The 19,469-nt window shown below is 36.8% G+C and overlaps 1 protein-coding gene across 3 annotated transcripts in view; it reads left to right on the forward strand.

Annotated features, from left to right (window-relative positions):
• Nkain3 (sodium/potassium transporting ATPase interacting 3) overlaps window positions 1–19,469 on the forward strand; it is a 586,475-nt gene that overhangs the window by 538,931 nt on the left and 28,075 nt on the right. For all 3 annotated transcript variants that reach the window (XM_069990797.1, XM_069990798.1, XM_069990799.1), the window contains exon 5: window positions 16,531–16,591. In XM_069990797.1, coding sequence (XP_069846898.1) covers window positions 16,531–16,591 — 61 coding nt within the window. The remainder of the gene's footprint in view (window positions 1–16,530; window positions 16,592–19,469) is intronic.

Below are 19,469 nucleotides of genomic sequence, written 5' to 3' on the forward strand. Positions count from 1 at the left end.
CACAACTAGATGTGTGTGCAGATTGCATCAATTTGTCATCTATCACTCAACAAAATGGTAGGCAAGACCAAGAAGAGTTTTGAAGTGTTTTCATTATAGGAAAGGTACGAGAAAATGGTCCATCCATGTTCTATCTTCATTCAAAGAAATGGGAGGCTGGGAAGGTGGCTCAGTGGTAGAATGCTTGCCTTACATGCATAAGGCCTTGGGTTCAATTCCTTAGCACCACATAAGCAGAAAAAGCCAGAAATGATGCTGTGGCTCAAGTGGTAGAGCTGCTAGCCTTGAGCTGACGAGCTGAGGGACAACACCCAGGCCCAGAGTTCAAGCCCCATGACCGACATAAAAAAATAAAAAATAATGGGAAGCTATGGATGAATAAGATAAACTCATTTGTAAAGATGAAATGACAGGAATTTAGCAACCATGAAGATTATAAAAAAAAATCTCTGAAAACCATGAAATAGGCTGAAGACAGTTTCTCACATACTGGTGATGATGCTAAGGCCACAACCAAGGATGAAGCCATAAGGAGTTTTTTTTGAGAATAGAGGTGAAGATCAAAGAAGCAACTAAAAACAGTGACATTAAATTTGTTCCCATTTGAGGGGCCAGGGCACTCTAGTTCTGCTCTTCTTTGTGACCCCAAGAATAAAAAAAAGCAGACCCAAAAGTGAGATTGGGTTGAGGTAGTATGATGCTCAGTGAGCAAGAATGAAGGAACACCACAGGGAGAGAGACATGAAGGGGCTAGTCTGAACTATATGAAAGGAATAGACCTTGGGAAATAAATATTTATGTTTGGTTCTGAATTCCACTGCTAACTAGAAATAGAACATGAAACAACTAATGGATTCTTGGTTTCCTCATCAACAAAGAGATAAAAAATAATACCTACTTCACAAACTGCCTGTGAAATTTGAATTGCCAATGATTTAACATTAAGTGGGAAGATCAAGCTCAAATTACCACTGAGCTATCCCTCTTGCCAACCTCTTGCTTGGTTCATGTAGGACTGAAAACAGAGATGAAGTGGTCAGGCCCATTGTCAAATCTTCTGTGACAAACCCCTGAAACAAAAGCAAAGATGCCAGTTTTGCTCTCAACTATACAAAGCATAATCTTTTATTTTAATTCTATGATTTTGAAATAGGATATCTGGGAGGATTTTTTCAACACTAAAGAGAAAGATTTTAAAAGCACTTAGACATTAATTGGTTCTTGAAGTAAAATAATTTAATCCAGAAAAGAAATTGAAAAAATACCTTTTAAAACTACTTTCAGCCCTTTCTAGAATCTCCCTAAAATTTGCTTAGGTGAGAATATGCTTCCCTCTGAAAGGAAACCATGTTCAATAAAACCAAAAGTAAAGTCTCATGACTCCAGATCATTAGACAGAAACATCTTGAGCTATTTTTATGCTTCCTACTCAAATTTTAAACTTCTGATACTCTTCTGAAAGGTAACATTCTCAACTCCCACACATACGCCAATTTCCTTCTGGAGTCTCCTTCTGGAGCTTGGTTAAGTGTGAAAATGCTTGCTTCTCTTTGACAGAAATTGGCAGGTAATACTTAGCAAAACAAAACAAAAATGCCAGTATCAGTGTCTCATATCTATCGTCCTAGCTACTTGCAAGGCTGATAGATTAGGAGGATTGTGGTTCCAGTACCACACAGAAAGAAAAATCCAACATACCCAAGGAGACTTCCTCAACTAAGAACTTAGAGGTCATGCCTGTCTACCATCCTAGTTGCAGCAGGAAATTAGGAGATGTTGCCTAAACATGTAACCTGGGCAAGCAGCAAGATCCTATCTCACAAAGCACCAGTGCAAAAAAGGGACGGGGATATGCTTAGTGGGAGAGAACTTGCCTAGCAAGCCCAAGGCCCTGACTGCAAACCCCAGTAGTACCAAAAAAGTTTTAGGCAGCATTTTAACAGTACATAGTCTGCAGTAAGTGATGTGCTAAGTCAATGACACTTAGTTCTGTTTAAGGATTACTATCAAGAATGACACTGTCTTCATGAGGATTATAGGACACAAGAGTCCATACCTGTTTGGCTAAGTAAATGCAGCTGCATATTATGGAGAATTACATATTAATCAGTAGTAAGAGGAGTCAAGTTCATGGGGTTCTGAAGCAAAGTGTTATTTCCTACCTAAGTGGTTTGGGGACAACCTCTATGTCTCAATTTTGAAATGAAATGTCAGAAATGTCTCTCCTAAAACACTGTGGATGCCACCAAATTAAAGAAGCACAAAAAACAACAGTATGCCCTAGTAAGCTGGAGACCAGATGCAAATTAGACCTAAGATCAGTAGGCCTGAGTCGCTAGAGAATGAAATCAACAGCCTCAAATGGGAACAGGCAACAGAAGTTCCACCAAGCAAGTCTGAGTTCAGTCTGAATAGACAGAGAGCTCTAACCAAATCCAGCTTTTACTCCAGTTTCCTATTTAAAGGCTCAAACATGATGGATACAGAGATCAACGTGCCCTTGAAAGGTTACAAGTTCCCATCACTACACAGATGGGGATGCTCAGCACCTTCCACCACACATTCCGACACCATGACAAAAACAACTCTGGAAACCCAAATACATTTATAATCATCTCACACATTTGTAACACCCTGTTTCATCTTACATTTATGGCGCAAAAGTAGCAAAATTAAGATGAACTTTTTCTTGATAGAAGTATTTATCTTCAAATGACTCTATCGTGCTGAGGTACAATGATCTTATGAAGCACCACAGAATACCACTTAGGAATTACTGAATTCAACAACAGACATTGAAACAAATTCTAGATGCCAGGATCTATTTAACAATGAACTTTTTTAAATTTTAGACTCTACCTCAATGACGTGTGACCAAAAATGCATTCTGGAAGTCAGAGGAACATTTGAGTCCTCAGTGATATTGCTGAAGCTGGTTTGTGCAGAGCGTATTACAACAAGTCTGTCATTAAAGGTCTTATCTTCCTTGGTTGAGAAGAGAAACTCATTTGTTTTCTGTTTTGAAGTTGTTGACACAAGTGTTTCCTATATATGTAAGGGCAATAAATCCCCGGAGCCTGGATATAATAGGATGCTGCTGCTGGTGTTCATTTTTATGGCCATTGTGAAGGAAACAACTTATTTCCATATTCATTGATTCATTTGGAGTCCAGGGTGCCAGTGGGACTCTTAAAAGGAGAAACCAAATGTCTTCACATAATGTTAGGCTTCATTTGGCATAGGACTCCTCCATAAGCAGATATAACTCTAACTGGATTCCTGAAGAAACAGTATGATCAGCTTAGTTAAAGTAAACAGGTCAAGTATGGAGTGGTCCAAATAAATAGTAAACCAGTTCCTCCCAAAGCTTCTTCCCCTGAGGATCCAAGTTTCTGGACTTAAATCCTGCTTGCCCTGCAAGCGAAAACAGATGGGCATGGGTGACAGTTGCACAGAAAGGCCCTCCAGGGAGCTATAGAGAAAGAAATGAATCCACAAAGCACTGGGAGATGAAACTATCTTCAGTCTGAGATTCTTTATAAACCCCCTTCAAAGGAGGGATAAACCTGTTGTGCAACCCAAAGCTGAAGATAAAGATATTGGTCAAAGCTGAAATCTTATCCTCTTAGAAGATGAGCCAACAGTTTCCCAGTAATTGCATGTTATAAGTCTGGATATACTGTTGCCTGTCATCCTGACCTAGGATAAGAGGGAATGCTAGATTCAGTCTTGCTATGCGGGTTAGAATACCACCAGGCTGGGTGAAAACCATTGTGTGAACTCAGTAAGGTAGCTGAAAAGTTCTTATCATTTGTCCTCTCCCCAGTGAAGGAAGTAGCATGCATTTTGAAGTAAACGTATCTATTTCTGTTGCCATTCAAATGCTTGCTTTCATGCAAAACCAAGCAATGCTAACTCCTAAGTTAAGATCTCTGTCCTTTCCACATTTTTAAAAAAATTTTATCTTCTGTTTAAAATGGTACAGTCACTGGTCCATCCACGTGCTTGTTGTACGAGCCAAACAATATCAAAACAAAGCTGTAAATAGCTGTGGGACTTATTCAATCAAGGCAGTAACTCTAGGATACACAGGCAGAGCCGACTTTGACATTGATGAAACATTATAACCCATATGGGGAACTTCAGAGTTGATAATGTGCTAGAATTCTAAAATTCTTCCCTTTGTTTGAGACATACTGGCTTCCCTCTCCTCACCAAAACAAAACAAAACAAAACAAAACAAAACAACAACAACAACAAAAAGCAGTTGATGAGTACCTTGCATACCAGGCAAGTACTATATGGTCAAAATGCCAAGTTGAACTGAGAAGGGGAAAAAAAAAACCTCTCTCAAAGAGCCTGGCAGTGGAGACAAATGAGTAAACAGATAAATGTAGTTGTGTGAGATGGGCCACAACTGAGAAGTATGAGTCTGGATCAGAGAAGAGGAAAAAGCAGATTCTCTCTGAGGTAACAAGCAGTACTCACAGGACCATGGCATATTCGGAATAAATTCCTACCTTCCATAACAAATGTACACCTGGCTGTATTCCAGAGCAGTAGCAGGGAACTGCTGTTCACAGATCTAAAAACAAAGGGCAGAGACAGTTCACACCAGAGGTGGATCAAATGTGAAAATCAAAGAAAGTGACATTCATAACTGTTCTTAAAGGGTGTGCGCAAGCAGAGTTATGAGAACAAGGTGAGGGATTGTGTGCAAGCAAAAAATCTGGGAAGCTCAGTGAGTGGGAGCACAGCCACAACAACGGCAAAGTGACAGAGAAGCTTTGATAGCTAAGTTGAAGCAAGCCTACAGAGGGCTTGGAGGTGGGTAAGAAATGCATGCATGTTTGAACAAACAAAATGACCTTGGTTCTGGGGGGCCTAAAATTGTCCATGAAGAGTTAAGAAACCAGTCATCTGTATCAGAATAAAAAATGCTTTAGTTCATCTACCTTTAAAAAAAGAAAGAGAAAGGAAAGGAGGGAAGGAGGAAAGGAAGACAAAGGAAGGAGGGAGGAAAGAAAGAAGGAAGGAACAGAAGAAGGGGAAGCCTCATTGACCTCAGTTTTTCTCCCGTTTTTATTGCTGTCTCTAGTTCCATTTCAGTAAAACTCCTTGAAAGAATTTTTGCCAACTTATTTTCTCATGCACCTATTCTGCTCAAATTTTTGTCCTGTCCTTCACAAAAGTAACTCCCATCGAGTTTACCTACTTCCTATACATTCATTGCCCAGTCCAGTGGCCAACATTCAGTCATTGTCTTTCCCTTACCAAAGACCTTTGACTCAATAACATTTCTCTGGTGAGTCCTTTTCTGTGGATTTTTGCTGGTTTATAATGTTCCCACCCGCAAATGTCATAATGCTTCAAAACTTCTCCCTTGGATCCTTTTCTAATTTTACTCACTTCTTTATGATATAATTTGACTCTGATGCTTTTTTTAATGACATCAATTAGTTGTGCAAGGATTTTTTCATTTTAACAAGATCTCTGCCTTCAAATCCTCTCTATACCGTCTATCATCTAATTTACACTGAATGTGAAACTGATTTTTGCCTGAATAAGTTCTCTTACCAGTTCTCAGGGTGGTGGTTTCAGCAAGCAAAACTTAAGTATGAAGTAACTTCTTACTTTTCTTTTAAAGGAACTTGGTGTTCTTGTCTGGTAATATGGCCCACTGTGCATTGCAGGCATCCATTATGACCCAAAGAGTATGAGAAAAGTTATATGGCACTCTTGCTGCTGCTGTTGATACGTAACCAAGTTCTTTGTCAGCATCCCTGAAACACTACCAGGCTACTTTGTTAATGTACCACAAAGTTAATTTGGCTAACAATCCCAAACCTTGCAATAGAAGGTTATGCTTTCTCTTACAAATAACTTAATACCTACCCCTAAATTAATTGCATGTGGAAGTATTCTACTCACAAATGTTCTATACAATGACCTTCAAAGACACACAGCTCTACAAGGGGTAAAAGTGTGTGAGCCCCTGCCTACCTCATACAGGACAGTCTTAAGCAAGGATTCTGTAGTGTTTGAACTTCAGGAGAAAAAAAATAACTAGAAGGAAGCAATCTAGAATATTCTAGATTATTTTGTTAACTGGAGAAGGCTCTCATCATTCAAACAATATGAATGATCAGAACTTTAGAAAAATGTTATACAAGGAAAGTCTTGGCTTCCCACCAACCCATCAATCTTCTCACTACAATCTCTCCTCTCTGTGTTTTACTGGATGAGCTTTTCTCACCATTACCTGAAATGGGGAAACACTTGTGATTTCAGAGCTGACTCAATTCTTTGACTCATTCTGAGTAAGATTCACAGCGAGGAAGACACACAGCCAGTGGTTGTCATCCTGGGGGCTGCAGGTATGAAATCTAATCCTGTCAATGCTTGCCTGTCAGCAGGTGAAAACAAATCAATTACAAGGACAAATCAACTTACTAATAAAAGCAAATCCATCTCTCATGTAAAATGTTCTGTTGGAAACAAGTCTTAGGTCATTTTCATTCACTAACTGTGTTAAAGAAGATGAAATTACACTGTCAGAATATATAACATAAAGTTGATAATTTAAAAAACTAAAGAAATGACTATAATCAGAGGAAAAAAGTTATAATTAAAAGGAATCGCTCTTTGAACTTTATTAAAAGCAAAAATACTTAAGATGATCACCTTCCAGTTACTTTCTTAGTGTGTGTGTTTGCTATTGGCAAAAATGAATTTTATTCCATTTCACATAGATAAGCAGAAAGCCACAGGGACTATTTCAATTCATATTCTGGGAAACCAAGAAATATACAAGTCAGCCATCTATAAATTGGTGATTAACAGGATGTCTAGACAGGTTTCATGAGCATTACATTATTAATTGAGCATCAGTTTGGTTAATCACAATAGCAAAAGTAATTTTGGAATAAATATGAATATACCCTTCAATAAAGCAAAAGTAAAAGGAGTTATTTTAATTAATTCATTTGTAATGTTGTTGGGATTATGGCTAGGAAATTGTGTTGGAAGGCCTGAGAAGCATCTCATATTTCTATCATAGCATGTCTTCATGTTATTGTTTCCAGCTAATGGTAGAGTATGTCTCAATTTCCTGGCCAAAAATCCTTTTATGTCATCTATTAAGGCAATATTAAGGCCCATTAGTGACCAATTGGATCTGACATGTTTTTCTGTAACTGTATATTGTTTTGTTATTTTTAAACTGTACATCTCCACATTTCATCAGCTAAAAAAAGATCACTATACAGGGAGAAATATTATGATGTCATTTTGATCAAATTTCTTACACTTTGTTTCTGTCAATCAAATGACACGTTATTTTGAAAAGGAAAATGAGTACATTGGTCAGTTCTCTATAGCACATAGAAAATGGGTATTTTCAGAAAATATTTTGCTAACTCAATATTTTTAACAAAATCCTTAGTTTTAAACTATAGGGAAGAAATGCAAGTTATACCAAATGTAAGTAAACATGTATATATACATATATGTATGTATATATACATATGAGTTCACCTATGATCATCTTCTTAGTCATTCCTCCTAATTTGCTCAATATCTAGCCCTAACCCCAAACCTTTCCTTGAATTTCAGTATTCCTTCAATGATCAGGGTAATAAAGTCTGCATCTACTTTTCAATGTTAACCATCTGGTCAACTTCTTTCTACTTTGCTTGGAAGAAAGTTAGTGTTTAAAAATGTAAGTTTTGGGCAAAGAAAATAAAATAAAATTTTATGTTGTAAAGATTCTTTAGAGGGTACTTAGATTTGCATCTTTAAGCATATAATGAAACAATTTATGAATGAGCTATTAGCAGTTAATACTTTCCAGCCAGTTACATCAGCTGGAAGGCAAAGTAAAAGTGAGTGCTAGAGATGCAGATTCAGACCAAGGCTTCCTTATCAGGCTAATATTTTTTTTTCAAGACAAAGTAACCTCCTGTTGAGTTCCTAGACTCAACACCATCAAATTAACTCTGCATATTGATATGTGAGAAGAGTACTTCAGCATGGCTGTGTTGCTCTCAAGGGGCCTTCTCATCAATCCCCTGGCTTTTCTTCCAGTAAATGCCAATAAACCAACCAGTATTTGCTGATGTACTTACCAATAATTGCTGATTGACCCATGAATGCCAAAAGAAATGAGCCAATATTAGAAAAAAACAAAATATGTATCCCCTGTCAAAGAAATTAACACTGTGTTAATATATATTGATACACATATTAGACATCATTAGCATCTCAAAGGCACCAATAAAAAAATAAATAATTTGAGGTGGGAGGGAAGGGATGGTAGGGAAAAAACAAAAGAGGAGGCAACAAGGCTCGATAGGAAATGTACTCATTACCTTGCTCATGTAACTGTAACGCCTCTGTACAGTATTTTTACATTAAAAAACAATAAATAAATAAATATTTCAAATAACAATTAGCCTACATTAAGTCAACAAAAATGTGTACATAGAAGTGTTACACTTTCTCTAGAAAAGCATAAACAGTAGAAAATTAGTATTCATGGTAGTACTGAAATATTATGAAGACCTCAAGTTGATAGCAGAAGATCCCTATAGCATTCAATCAAAAATTTTTGACATATCCATGGTCACTTCTCCCCTATCTAGATGAGAAAAAAATGATAATTCAGGGGATTTAATTTAACTTAGTTGATGGATAAAAATTGGATTATAAAAGCCATCATGCCCAAAGCAACCTCTTATATAAATTAGTAGTACAACATCTTTTGTCTGTGTGCCAAACAAAAGAACTAGTTCAGAACTATATTTCCATTATAATGTAATCTGTTCATTCCACCTTTATCTTTCTTCTTCCTTGCAGAAACTGAACAAGAGTACAGGTTATTTCAAGCACACTGGATAGGAAGACATATGTCACCTACTCAGCTTCAACTCTTTTAGTCTTAAAAGAAATCTTATTTATTAGTGTTGATGTCACAAGAGCTCAAATCACTTCAGCTTTTAACTATTTTCTAAACAAGATTATCTTTAAAATTAGTTCTACAAAGAAGTTCATACTCCTCCAGAGAGATATACAATATAATGCTCAAATAATTAGACAAACTGCCCTAGCACATCTGATGTCCTAGGTTTAATCTCTCATACTACAATATATATATATGTATTATTTAATAAGCAAAGCAATAGCCAAGTGCCAGTGGCTCACACCTATAATCCTAGCTACTCAGGAGGCTGAGACCTGAGGATTGAGGTGCAAAGCCAGCCCCTGCAGAAACATTCATGAGACTCTGATCTCCAATTAACTACCAGAAAACCAGAAGTGGCACTATGGCACAAGTGGTAGAACGTTCACATTGAGCTGAAGAGCTGAGGGACAGCACCCAGGCCCAGAGCTCAAGCCCATGACTAACAAAAAAAGAAAAAAAGAAAATCAATAACCCAATGAAAAAGAGATGAAACTTAGGAATGAAATATCACAACTTCTAGTCAGGCACCGGTGGCAGCCTCCTACCTACTCAGGAGGCTGAGATCTGAGAATCATGGTTGAAAGCCAACCTGAGCAAAAAAGTCCATGCGACACATCTCCAGTTAACCACCAGAAAACCACAAGTGGCACTGTGGCTCAAATGAACTGAAGAGTTGAGGGACAGCGTGCAGGCCCAGAGTTCAAGCCCCACTACCAACAACAAAAAGAAAAGGAGATATCACAACTTCTTTCCTATTTATGTTTCTCTAGAACCCTAAGAAAAAAATCACTGTAACAATATTTGACTGATATCTTAACATTTGTGGCCTTGGTTAAGCCTATATGTTAGTTTATATGTGGCACTTAGATGCCAGCTGTAGCCTAAGCCGCAGCAAGAGCGTCACAGCATAATGGGATTAGCAATGACATTCATGTTATGAGTATTGAGATGAATTACAAGCTCTCTGTGTTAGGTAGAATAAATTACAGATTATGCTATCTATTTTTAAGAAAACCAATACTCACATAATTTCAAGTCCTGTGTATGTTTTTCTGCAAGAATTTATACATTAAAGTTTTAACTAATTATGGACACAGGCATGAATGTTTTGTAAGGTTTTTTGTTAGTTTTATTCTTGTTTTAGTTTACTATAAGCTGCCAAGTATAATACAAGATAAAAACAGTGATGCTATAATCAAAATGAAAAGACAACACCAGCAAATTTTAAACTGCCCCTATAATTATTCAGAATAAATGCTGCTAAAATAATTAGGTTCTGCTTTAAGAACACATCTTTATAGTAACGTTGGAAAGATGTAAGATAGATATGTGCACATTATTTGGCTGATAGACGTTTCCTTGGCAATATTAAATGCCATTATTTAAAATTGTGAGAAGGATGGGTGGACCCACAACATGATTTCTCAGTTTCTGTCAAGTGATGTTATGATCATACATTTCATGGTAAAGCTTCAATTATTTCCTCAAATCGCTTCAGAGAATGTAGTTTAAGTTGTACACAGAGCCTACAATACAAATATATGAGAAGTAGAATAATGATCCCTAAAAGGTGTCCACACCTGACCCCTGGAAACCTGCAAATAATTACTCATGACAAAGGAATAAATTAAAACTGCAGATAGAATTAGGGACAATAATCATTTTTTGATTATTACACATTTTATTACACATTCTATACATGTACAAGGCTACAAAAAAGTACCACATAACGACGTACAAATACAAATACAAAATCTATAGTAACTAAAGGAGTAGAAAAATCACTTGCTTTCCATAAGTCTCAGCAAATAAATTCACTTACTACCATTCCAAAGAGAAAGGTGCATCTTATACTAGAAGGCCGTTTAAATCATCATGAAATGGACTCCAGTCAAACCACACAATATTTGCAGGTTTCTCTTTTCATTCGACTGTTCTGCATATGTTTTACAGGAAGGTAACGGAATTGGGATTTTGGAATAGGCGATGGTTGGCCTGAGCACTTTTTTTTGTTAACTCTAGGAAAAGACTTTCTGAAGGCTATAATAAAGATATTCTGCATTGAGCATTTAAAAAAAAAAAGAAAGAGGGGCTGGAAAGGTGGCTCAGTGGTAGAGCGCTTCCCTTACATGCATGAGACCCTGGGTTCGATTCCTCAGCACCACATAAGCAGAAAAAAAAAAGCTGATGTGGTGCTGTGGCTCAAATGGTAGAGTGCTAGCCTTGAGCTGAAGAGTAGAGGGACAGCACCTAGGCCCAGAGTTCAGGCCCCATGACCGGACCAAAAAAAAAAAGAAAAAGAAAGAAAGAAAAAAAAGTCACTTGCTAAATAAACTCAGTATCTTTCCTGAGAAAAACAGATATGGAGAGGCAAAAATCTACCCGTGTAACAAAACCATAGCTTCACAGATTGTGACGCTGTGAGCAATGTGCCATTGGAAAACATACTTAGCCATTAACATGAATAATTTATTTTTGCATTGGTGTTTTTTCTTCTAATATGAGTTATGAGTTCATAATATGAGCCTTATAGATCTTGATGAAATGAATACACATGTCTGGTTTTGTTCTTTTTAGTGAATTCTGGATATACATGTGTTACTCTCCTTTGATGTAGTTTAGATTAAAAAGAACATATGACTCAATAATTTGAGAGAGATAGACTAAAACAAATTGAACCAGAAACAATTACGCTATTGATGGATTTGATGCATTCATATTCATATTCTCTGACAAGATAAGAGATTATTAAATTATGAGTGTAAAATACAATGAGAAGAACAATAATCATATGGTTTTAAATATGAAGCTGTTATTTAGGGTTGTTCAGATGATGCAACGTAATTCCTAGCACCATTAAAAGTAGAACAAGAGGACAAAAGAAAGAGAGACACATAGAGAGCAGCCTAAGAAACAGCAGCCCACTGTTGCTACCTATGAATATGAAGTCATGATGTATAAGCCAAAGAATGAAGACATGTATAGAAGCTAGAAAAAGAAAGGAAACTAATTTTGCTCAATCTCCCAGGACTCTAGTTTCGTTGGCATCCTTCACTTTACCCTCCTGAAGCTCATTTCAGACTTTGGGTCTAAGTACTTTGAGATAGTAAATTTGTGTTGTTTTAAATCAAGAAGTTTGTGCCAATTTCGTCCAACATCAGTGTGAAACCAATGTAATAGAATTCTTGATTTAAACATATACACACTTTTGGCACATCGCTAAGGAAAGTGCCTCACAATATGAGTTAGTATATTTCGTATATATGATGTCTCAATTTTGTTAAACCACCACAAACACTTATCTTTTAAAAATTGCAGTTAATATAGCAAAAAAAAGTTTTACCGGTAAGATCTCACATAAATTATTTAAAAAAAACACTACATTAACAACTGGTTAAAGAACTCTGATACAATTCACCTATAAGTCACTAACAAGCCAGATACCAGTGCTTCATGAATGAAATCCTAGCTATTTGAGAAGCTGAGATCAAGAAGATTCCAGCTCTAGCTCCAGACCAGTACAAGCAAGAAAGTCCACAAGACTCCATCTCAGGGAAAAAGGCTGGGTGTGGTAGCATGTGCCTGTCCCACTAACTAGGAAAGGAAGTCAAAATTGGGCAGCTTTTTGACCCAAGCATGCAGCTGGGCAGGAAACAAGATCCTATCTCAAAAGTACCCAGTACAGAAGAAAAAGTGCTGAAATGTCATGGCCAAAGAGTAGAATGTGTCTGCCTAGCAAGCCTGAGGGCCAGAACTCCAACCACCAAAAAGAAAAAAAAGTGACTGATAATACATGAAAATAGGTCAGGTGCTAGTGACTCACACCTATAGTCCTAACTACTCAGGATGCTGAGATCTGAGGATCATGGGTGGAAGCCAGCCCAAGCAAGAAAATCCGTGAGACTTTTATCTCCAATAAACCACTCAGAAAAAGCCAGAAGTGGCATTGAGGCTCCAGTGGTAAAACACTAGTCTTGAGAAAAAAAAAAAGAATCTCAAGGACAGTGCCCAGCCCTGGACACACACACACACACACACACACACACACACACACACACACACACAGAGCATGAAAATGTTTCAAATAAAATAAAATTGGAAAATAAATTAATGAATAAAGAGATATAATTTTGCTTTATTGACATATATGTAAATGGCAATTTCCTCTGCTACTAAGGATCTGGCCAAAATAAGCATTGTTACTATGATGGTAGGATAAGATGTACTATGAACTTATTTTTTGTTGGTTTTTAATTTTTTTAATTTTTTTAATTTATTTTTACCTCCCCCTCCCACCCTCCCTTTTGTTGGTTTTTAACTGACATATAATTGTGTATTTTTATTATACCAAATATTTCAAAACAGCTACATGACAGGATTTTGAATGTTCTTGCCATAGGGGAAAATGGTATAAACGTCTTTTGAAAATCAGTTCAATAATATGTAAAAATAAATCAGAAATAGTTAATGGTACTTTTTACAATGATCTTTCTATATCTGGGAATAAGGTCATTAAAAGTATAGGAAAAGGACTAATATCTGGCATCATATTACTTAAAATTGGAAAATGACTTAATAATAGGCTATTTCTTAAATACATTGTAGTATATTTAAATGACCCAACTTTATGTATTTAACAATTAAGCTTATGGATCATAATAGTGTCTGATATATGGCAACTATTTGAAAGATTGGGAGGAAACTGTTCAAAAAGTTATGGTGGTGGGATCTGAAGGCATTTCGTCTGTCTGCAGCCAGTTTAGTGGGCCAGGTTTGGTAGAAATCAATCTGAAGGCAATTTTATGCCTTCTCCCACTGTCCCTTCGGGCACACTCTATGACTTTGTTCTATCTCTGCTTTTGGATCATAGTTCAGGCTGAATTTGTTTCTCATTTGGCCCCTCATAGGTAATAAATTGCCCCATCCAGGTCAATGTAAACTCTAACCCATTAAAAACTGCTCCTCAGCTGAGCCTGATTTCAAATGCAGAACTTCAATAAGAAAGAGGGAGCAGAGCTACTTACTTTCTCCTAAGATGAAGTAAAAGGAAGAATCATCAGATAAGAAATGAGTGGAAGAAGGTTTAAAAGGACTGGGTTGATGGATCATCAGGGAGGGCGTACTCTCTGGGTATGACTGTTCCCACAGGTTCATATCCTCATAGGTGTGATTTTATGAGTTCTTTAGAACACCCCCCCTGACTTTTTGCCACATAAAGGAGTCTCATCTATTTCTCCCAATTTTAAGTCCCCTGATTTGTCATTTAACATCTTTTGTTCCACTCACTTTTTGTACCTAAAGTACCAACATCCTTCTTCTGAGGTTCTACATCTGGCGGGAAGTCCTCTAAGGTGGAGTCCAAATTCAGAGCCCCACAGGGAGCTCAGTTGAGAGACTTTACTCAGAGCCCTCATGTGCATCCCTGAGCTGCTATGCCCACTTGGCCCTGCCTCTTCAAACTCTCAGCCAAGAGTCCACTAGCCACAGCCCCTTGCAGTGTGACTCTTCCAAGATGATGCCAAGTCCCCATTTTCCCCCCAAAGTATAACATAAGTTCCTCCCAAGTTCTTCTTTGAAGCAGCACCTCACTTGGATTGAGATGAGGGGAGGTATCCAACAGATAGAAGGGCTGTTCAGCACACAGCTAGCTCCCTTTGTAAATCCATATGACTTACTTCCTAATTTTTCAGCCTCTAGGAGCCTCATGGTCTTTCATATACTTTTGGTAAGGATTAGAAGCTCAGATCATCATCCATATATGCCATTGGAACCCCCCGAATATGTTGTTCTCTGTATTGGGAACTGTTCTTTGACACAGGACTATTTATGGCTCATGAGTCCTGGCATACCCTGGGGAGAAGTATGGGAGTTATGAACAACTAACTTACAGTTTAACAGAATGAATAACAGGAAGCTGCAATATGTGTTGTTTCAGGAGTTGGGGTGGGGTGATAGGTGGAGTAGGGGGGATGGAGAAAGAGAGAAAAGGTGGGCAAAAACAATCATGATCTTTGATGTACATATGTGAAAATAAAACCAGGCAACTTGAGGGGATGGATGGGATTAGGAAAGATGGATGAGAACAATGAGAGCGGTGACGTTGATCAAGATGCACTGTTCACATGAACTGCTTTGTTAAAGAGCAACCACTTTGTACAACTACTTAAAGATAATAATTTTCAAAAGAAAAGGGAAAAATTACAAAAAGAGTCACGTACTAGTGGCTCATGCCTGTTCTCCTAACTACTCAGAAAGCTGCAATGGGAAGCTCACAGGTTGAAGCCAGTCCTGGGAGGAAAGCCTGTGAGACTGTTCTCTCCACTAAACCACAAAAAAAGAGCCAGAAGTGGAGCCTGTGGCTCAAATGGTAGAGCACTATCTTTGAGCACAAAAGCTTAGGGACAGCACCCAGGCCCAGAGTTCAAGTCCCAGGACCAATTTTTTTTTAAGATTCATTGTACTCATAAGCTGATATGAATTGAAAAAGATTGTACAAATTCTTAAAAATAATAATAATAGTAATAAAGAAAAAAGAGAAGTTTTCTTTACAACATTAATTTATATTGAGGCTGGGTGGGGGGAGAAACAGACTTTAACAATGAGATAAGGCTATGAAGACAGACCACAATAGCTATCCAGGTGGCTATTTCTCATATCTATCCACAACAATTTTAGACTAGACTAGATTCATTGCCAATTTGGTCCTCCATGAATTATAACATGCTTGACTCTGTGGAATAGAAATCACCACCTCAGTATAATATGAAAAGCTTTGTCTGTACCCTGTGTTTGCATTTATTTTTTGAACTGTTTGTATCCAAAATATAAATTATCTCTCTCCTTCACTTCACCAATGACTAATCATCACAAAATTAATACATTTTCATATGATGTAATTAACAAACCAATTGAGTAGTAAAAAGAATTTTTACTTTCAGAGTATTTTCAATAATTCAGTAGATAATCGCTATTTAATTTCTAAGTAATGCATTTCTATTTTTTTGTAGCTAGTAAACATTAAAATAGTTGTGGTAATGACGCATATAGTACAAATTGTTCTGTAAATAGTCAAAATCTAAAAAATGTGTTGACTTATCTGGGCTGATTTATTAATACTGAAGTCTAAAGGAACTATCTAGAATATTTCACATCTTGTCAAGTGACATAGAAAGGAAAGGGCTCTTTAATAATCATAGATATTATTTTAAGATATTATTTTAAGATATAAACTTACATATTACTAATACATATTCTTCCTACATATCTATTGGATTACATATTTATGGATGGTTGGCATATATTCTTGTTTTTTCTGTTTTTTTTGTTTTGTTTTTTGGTAGAGCATCATTTCAACCACAGCAGGTACTGCTAACCCCAAGCCTGTAGCTGCTACTACCATGCACTGTCTCAGAAGGGCAAGGACATGATTGGATTATGGATCCTTTGCCGGGGAGGGGGTGGGGCAGGCATTACTGGGGTTTGAACTCTGGGCCTCACACTTGTTAGGATGGTGCTTTTCCACTTGAACCATGGCATATATTCTTACTGCATGTATTTTTTTCTTACAGTTGGTTGGGTTTGTGTTTGCCTGTTATGTGATCAGTATTTCCATGGAAGAAGAAGATACCTGTAAGTATTGTTCAGCAATTTGAAGGTTCGTTTGTCTGACCTGCTGCTCACCAGAGCTAATCATTACAGAGCTGTGAAATCTTTCCTGTTTCGAATCTGAAATGATTGATCCCAGCACAGTAACACTGCAATAAGTCACTGACAAATTAGATTGCACAAAAATAAGGACACACTAAATACTGATACTCCTGTCCTGAGTTGTACGGGAGCATCACAGACTTGCAAGCCTGAGGATTGCTGTCATGTCATGCTTCGGTAACTCTTCAGCAGAGTTTTGAAGTCCATCTAATAGCAATAATAGCAATACAATGTATTATATATAGCAAGACCTACATGAAAGCTACATAAAAAGCTAGAAAAAAGTTTTTAAAAATATGATTTTCAAGATGAAAAGCAAAAACACAAGATATATTAAAATGAATTGTGCAATGTCTAGGAGATAAGCCATATTTTAATACCCCAAAAATGAAATACATATTATAACCTAAAGAATATGATAAAGATTTAACCACATAATTCAATTAAGGACTTTTGTTAAACATTTGCCTAATGTATAGACACTTTCACATTATTCTCCTACAGATTTTTGAACTATTCTCCTACAGTTAGATAAAACATACCTATGCAAAAAAGTTTTGGAGATTTGGTTTTATCATGTAAATTGTGGCTTGAATTGTCCAAACTGGACCCTTTGACATAAATGAGATGATATACCTAGTCATTTTAACTTCCTTTTAGAACATGATTACAAAAAGATCTGATGAATGTTCCCCATGAAACAGGCATAGTATGATGGAGGAAGTAGAATCCAGTTAACAATCAAATTTTGCCTCAATTTACTTGTCCAAATTTAAGAAATAACAGACTTGATATATAATGTATCTGGCAATTAAAACATGCAAGCATAAAACATAAAACGCTATGTTTTCTTAATAATACTTGAACCAGAGTTTTTAACATTTCAAAAGTACAATTGTAGGCAGGACATCAGTGGCTCATGCCTGAAAAAGACTGAGATCTGAGGATCATGGCATGAAGCTAGTCCAGGCAAGAAAGTCCAGGAGACTCTTATCTCCAATTAACCACCATTAATAATAATAATAATAATAATAATAATAATAATAATAATAATAATAATCTAGATGTGGTACTGTGGTTCAAATGATAGAGCTCTAACTTTGAGCAATAAAGCTCAAGGACAGCACCCAGGCCCTGCGTTCAAGCCCCAGGACTAGCACTCAAGAAAAACAAAGTACAGTTGTAATGCCAACACAGTGCACTTTGAAGTTAACTTCTAAAATTATATTTCCACAAGTTCCCTAATGAGTTCCATGATCTGACAAAGTAGTGTATAGGAAGTCAGCAGCATGCTTCAACAGCCAAGATAGATGCATAGCCATGACAAAGTAGTGTATAGGAAGTCAGCAGCATGCTTCAACAGCCAAGATAGATGCATAGCCAGAAGTAACTGGTTGAATATGAGTGAATTTACCAAGAACTCAACTTTAGAGAACTTAGTGGAAATTGGGGCTAAATGAGGATTTTAAGAAATTTATGCATTGATAGCTTATCTGAACCCCATATTTCTCAGTAGTTATCTCTTAACACACACACACACACACACACACACACACACACACACACACACACACACACACACACACACACACACACACACACACACACACAAAACCCCTGTAAGGGGAAAAAATCTGATATTCTCCTCTGTGAATTGGCATCAAAAAATGCCAATATTCAGTCAGTTTATTGTGGAAAAAGAACCAGAGTACTTGTAGTCTCCTTATATCTACTAAAATAAATAAGTTTAGTTTTTTTTAAGATTTTTAAAAAATTATCTTTAAGCAAGTGTAAAAAGAGGTTTTAATTCAACATGTCATTTTACAACTACAATGCATCTTGATCAAAGTCACCCCTCCATCATCCCCTGACTTGACCTAACCCCACCAATTCCATCAAGTTACCTGGTTCCACTTTCACATATACATTGAACATTATGACTTTATTCTCCCACTCTTCCTCTCATCTTTTGGGAGACTTTGGATGTTAAGTAACGCCAAGAAACATAAAATGATATGCAGAATGAGAGATTCATCTAAAACAGGCAAATATTTTTTATCTTCTTTTAGAGCAGTTTTTATAGATTGTACTGAACTCAAAGATTTTGTATTCCCATGGACTTTAATGCCTTTAATTAAGTTAAGGCTCTCTACAGAGGTCTCTGAATCAGCTATTTTAATGCCTATCAAACTAGGAATGAAGCAGCTGCTTGCAGCTTATTCTATTAATGGTATAATTTTAGTGTTTGTTATTAGTGCCATACATTATGCTACTGAGAGATATCTAGATATAGTAGCTGTATTGACATCAATTCTAATAATACTTAGAGTCAAACAGAGCCTTGGGTACTCAAAACAAAGTAAATATGCCCAGCTTAACTTGATAACCTGATGGAAGAGAGATGCTGATGAAAAGTAATCACAAGCCTTTTAGTGGGATAATTCTCAATGGAGGGCAATTTTACATTTTTATTGAAAGAAGCAAGAATCAAAAGTGCAGAGGTAATTAAATTGTCTCTGGGCCTTCAGAAGACAGATGTGAACAAAAACGCAATGTCTACAGCCAATTGCAATGATCTCATAGACCAGGACAGTTTGTGCCAATGCTTAGCTTTTAGGTGCAATATTGCACTGCCCTTTGAATATGATATTAACCAAACCCACAGTTAGAAAGATGTGTCCGCTGAACTTTTTCGTGAAATTTACACACAGCATGGGGAAACAATACTGGTAGCTTTTCAATTTGGCTGAGTATACGTCTGCAAAGCTTATTCTGAAAGGTAACTGCAAATATAATGTAC

The sequence above is a fragment of the Dipodomys merriami genome, unplaced genomic scaffold (genome assembly GCF_024711535.1).
Source record: "Dipodomys merriami isolate MVZ:Mamm:240054 unplaced genomic scaffold, mDipMer1.0.p SCAF_4, whole genome shotgun sequence".
Taxonomy (NCBI): Eukaryota; Metazoa; Chordata; class Mammalia; order Rodentia; family Heteromyidae; genus Dipodomys; species Dipodomys merriami.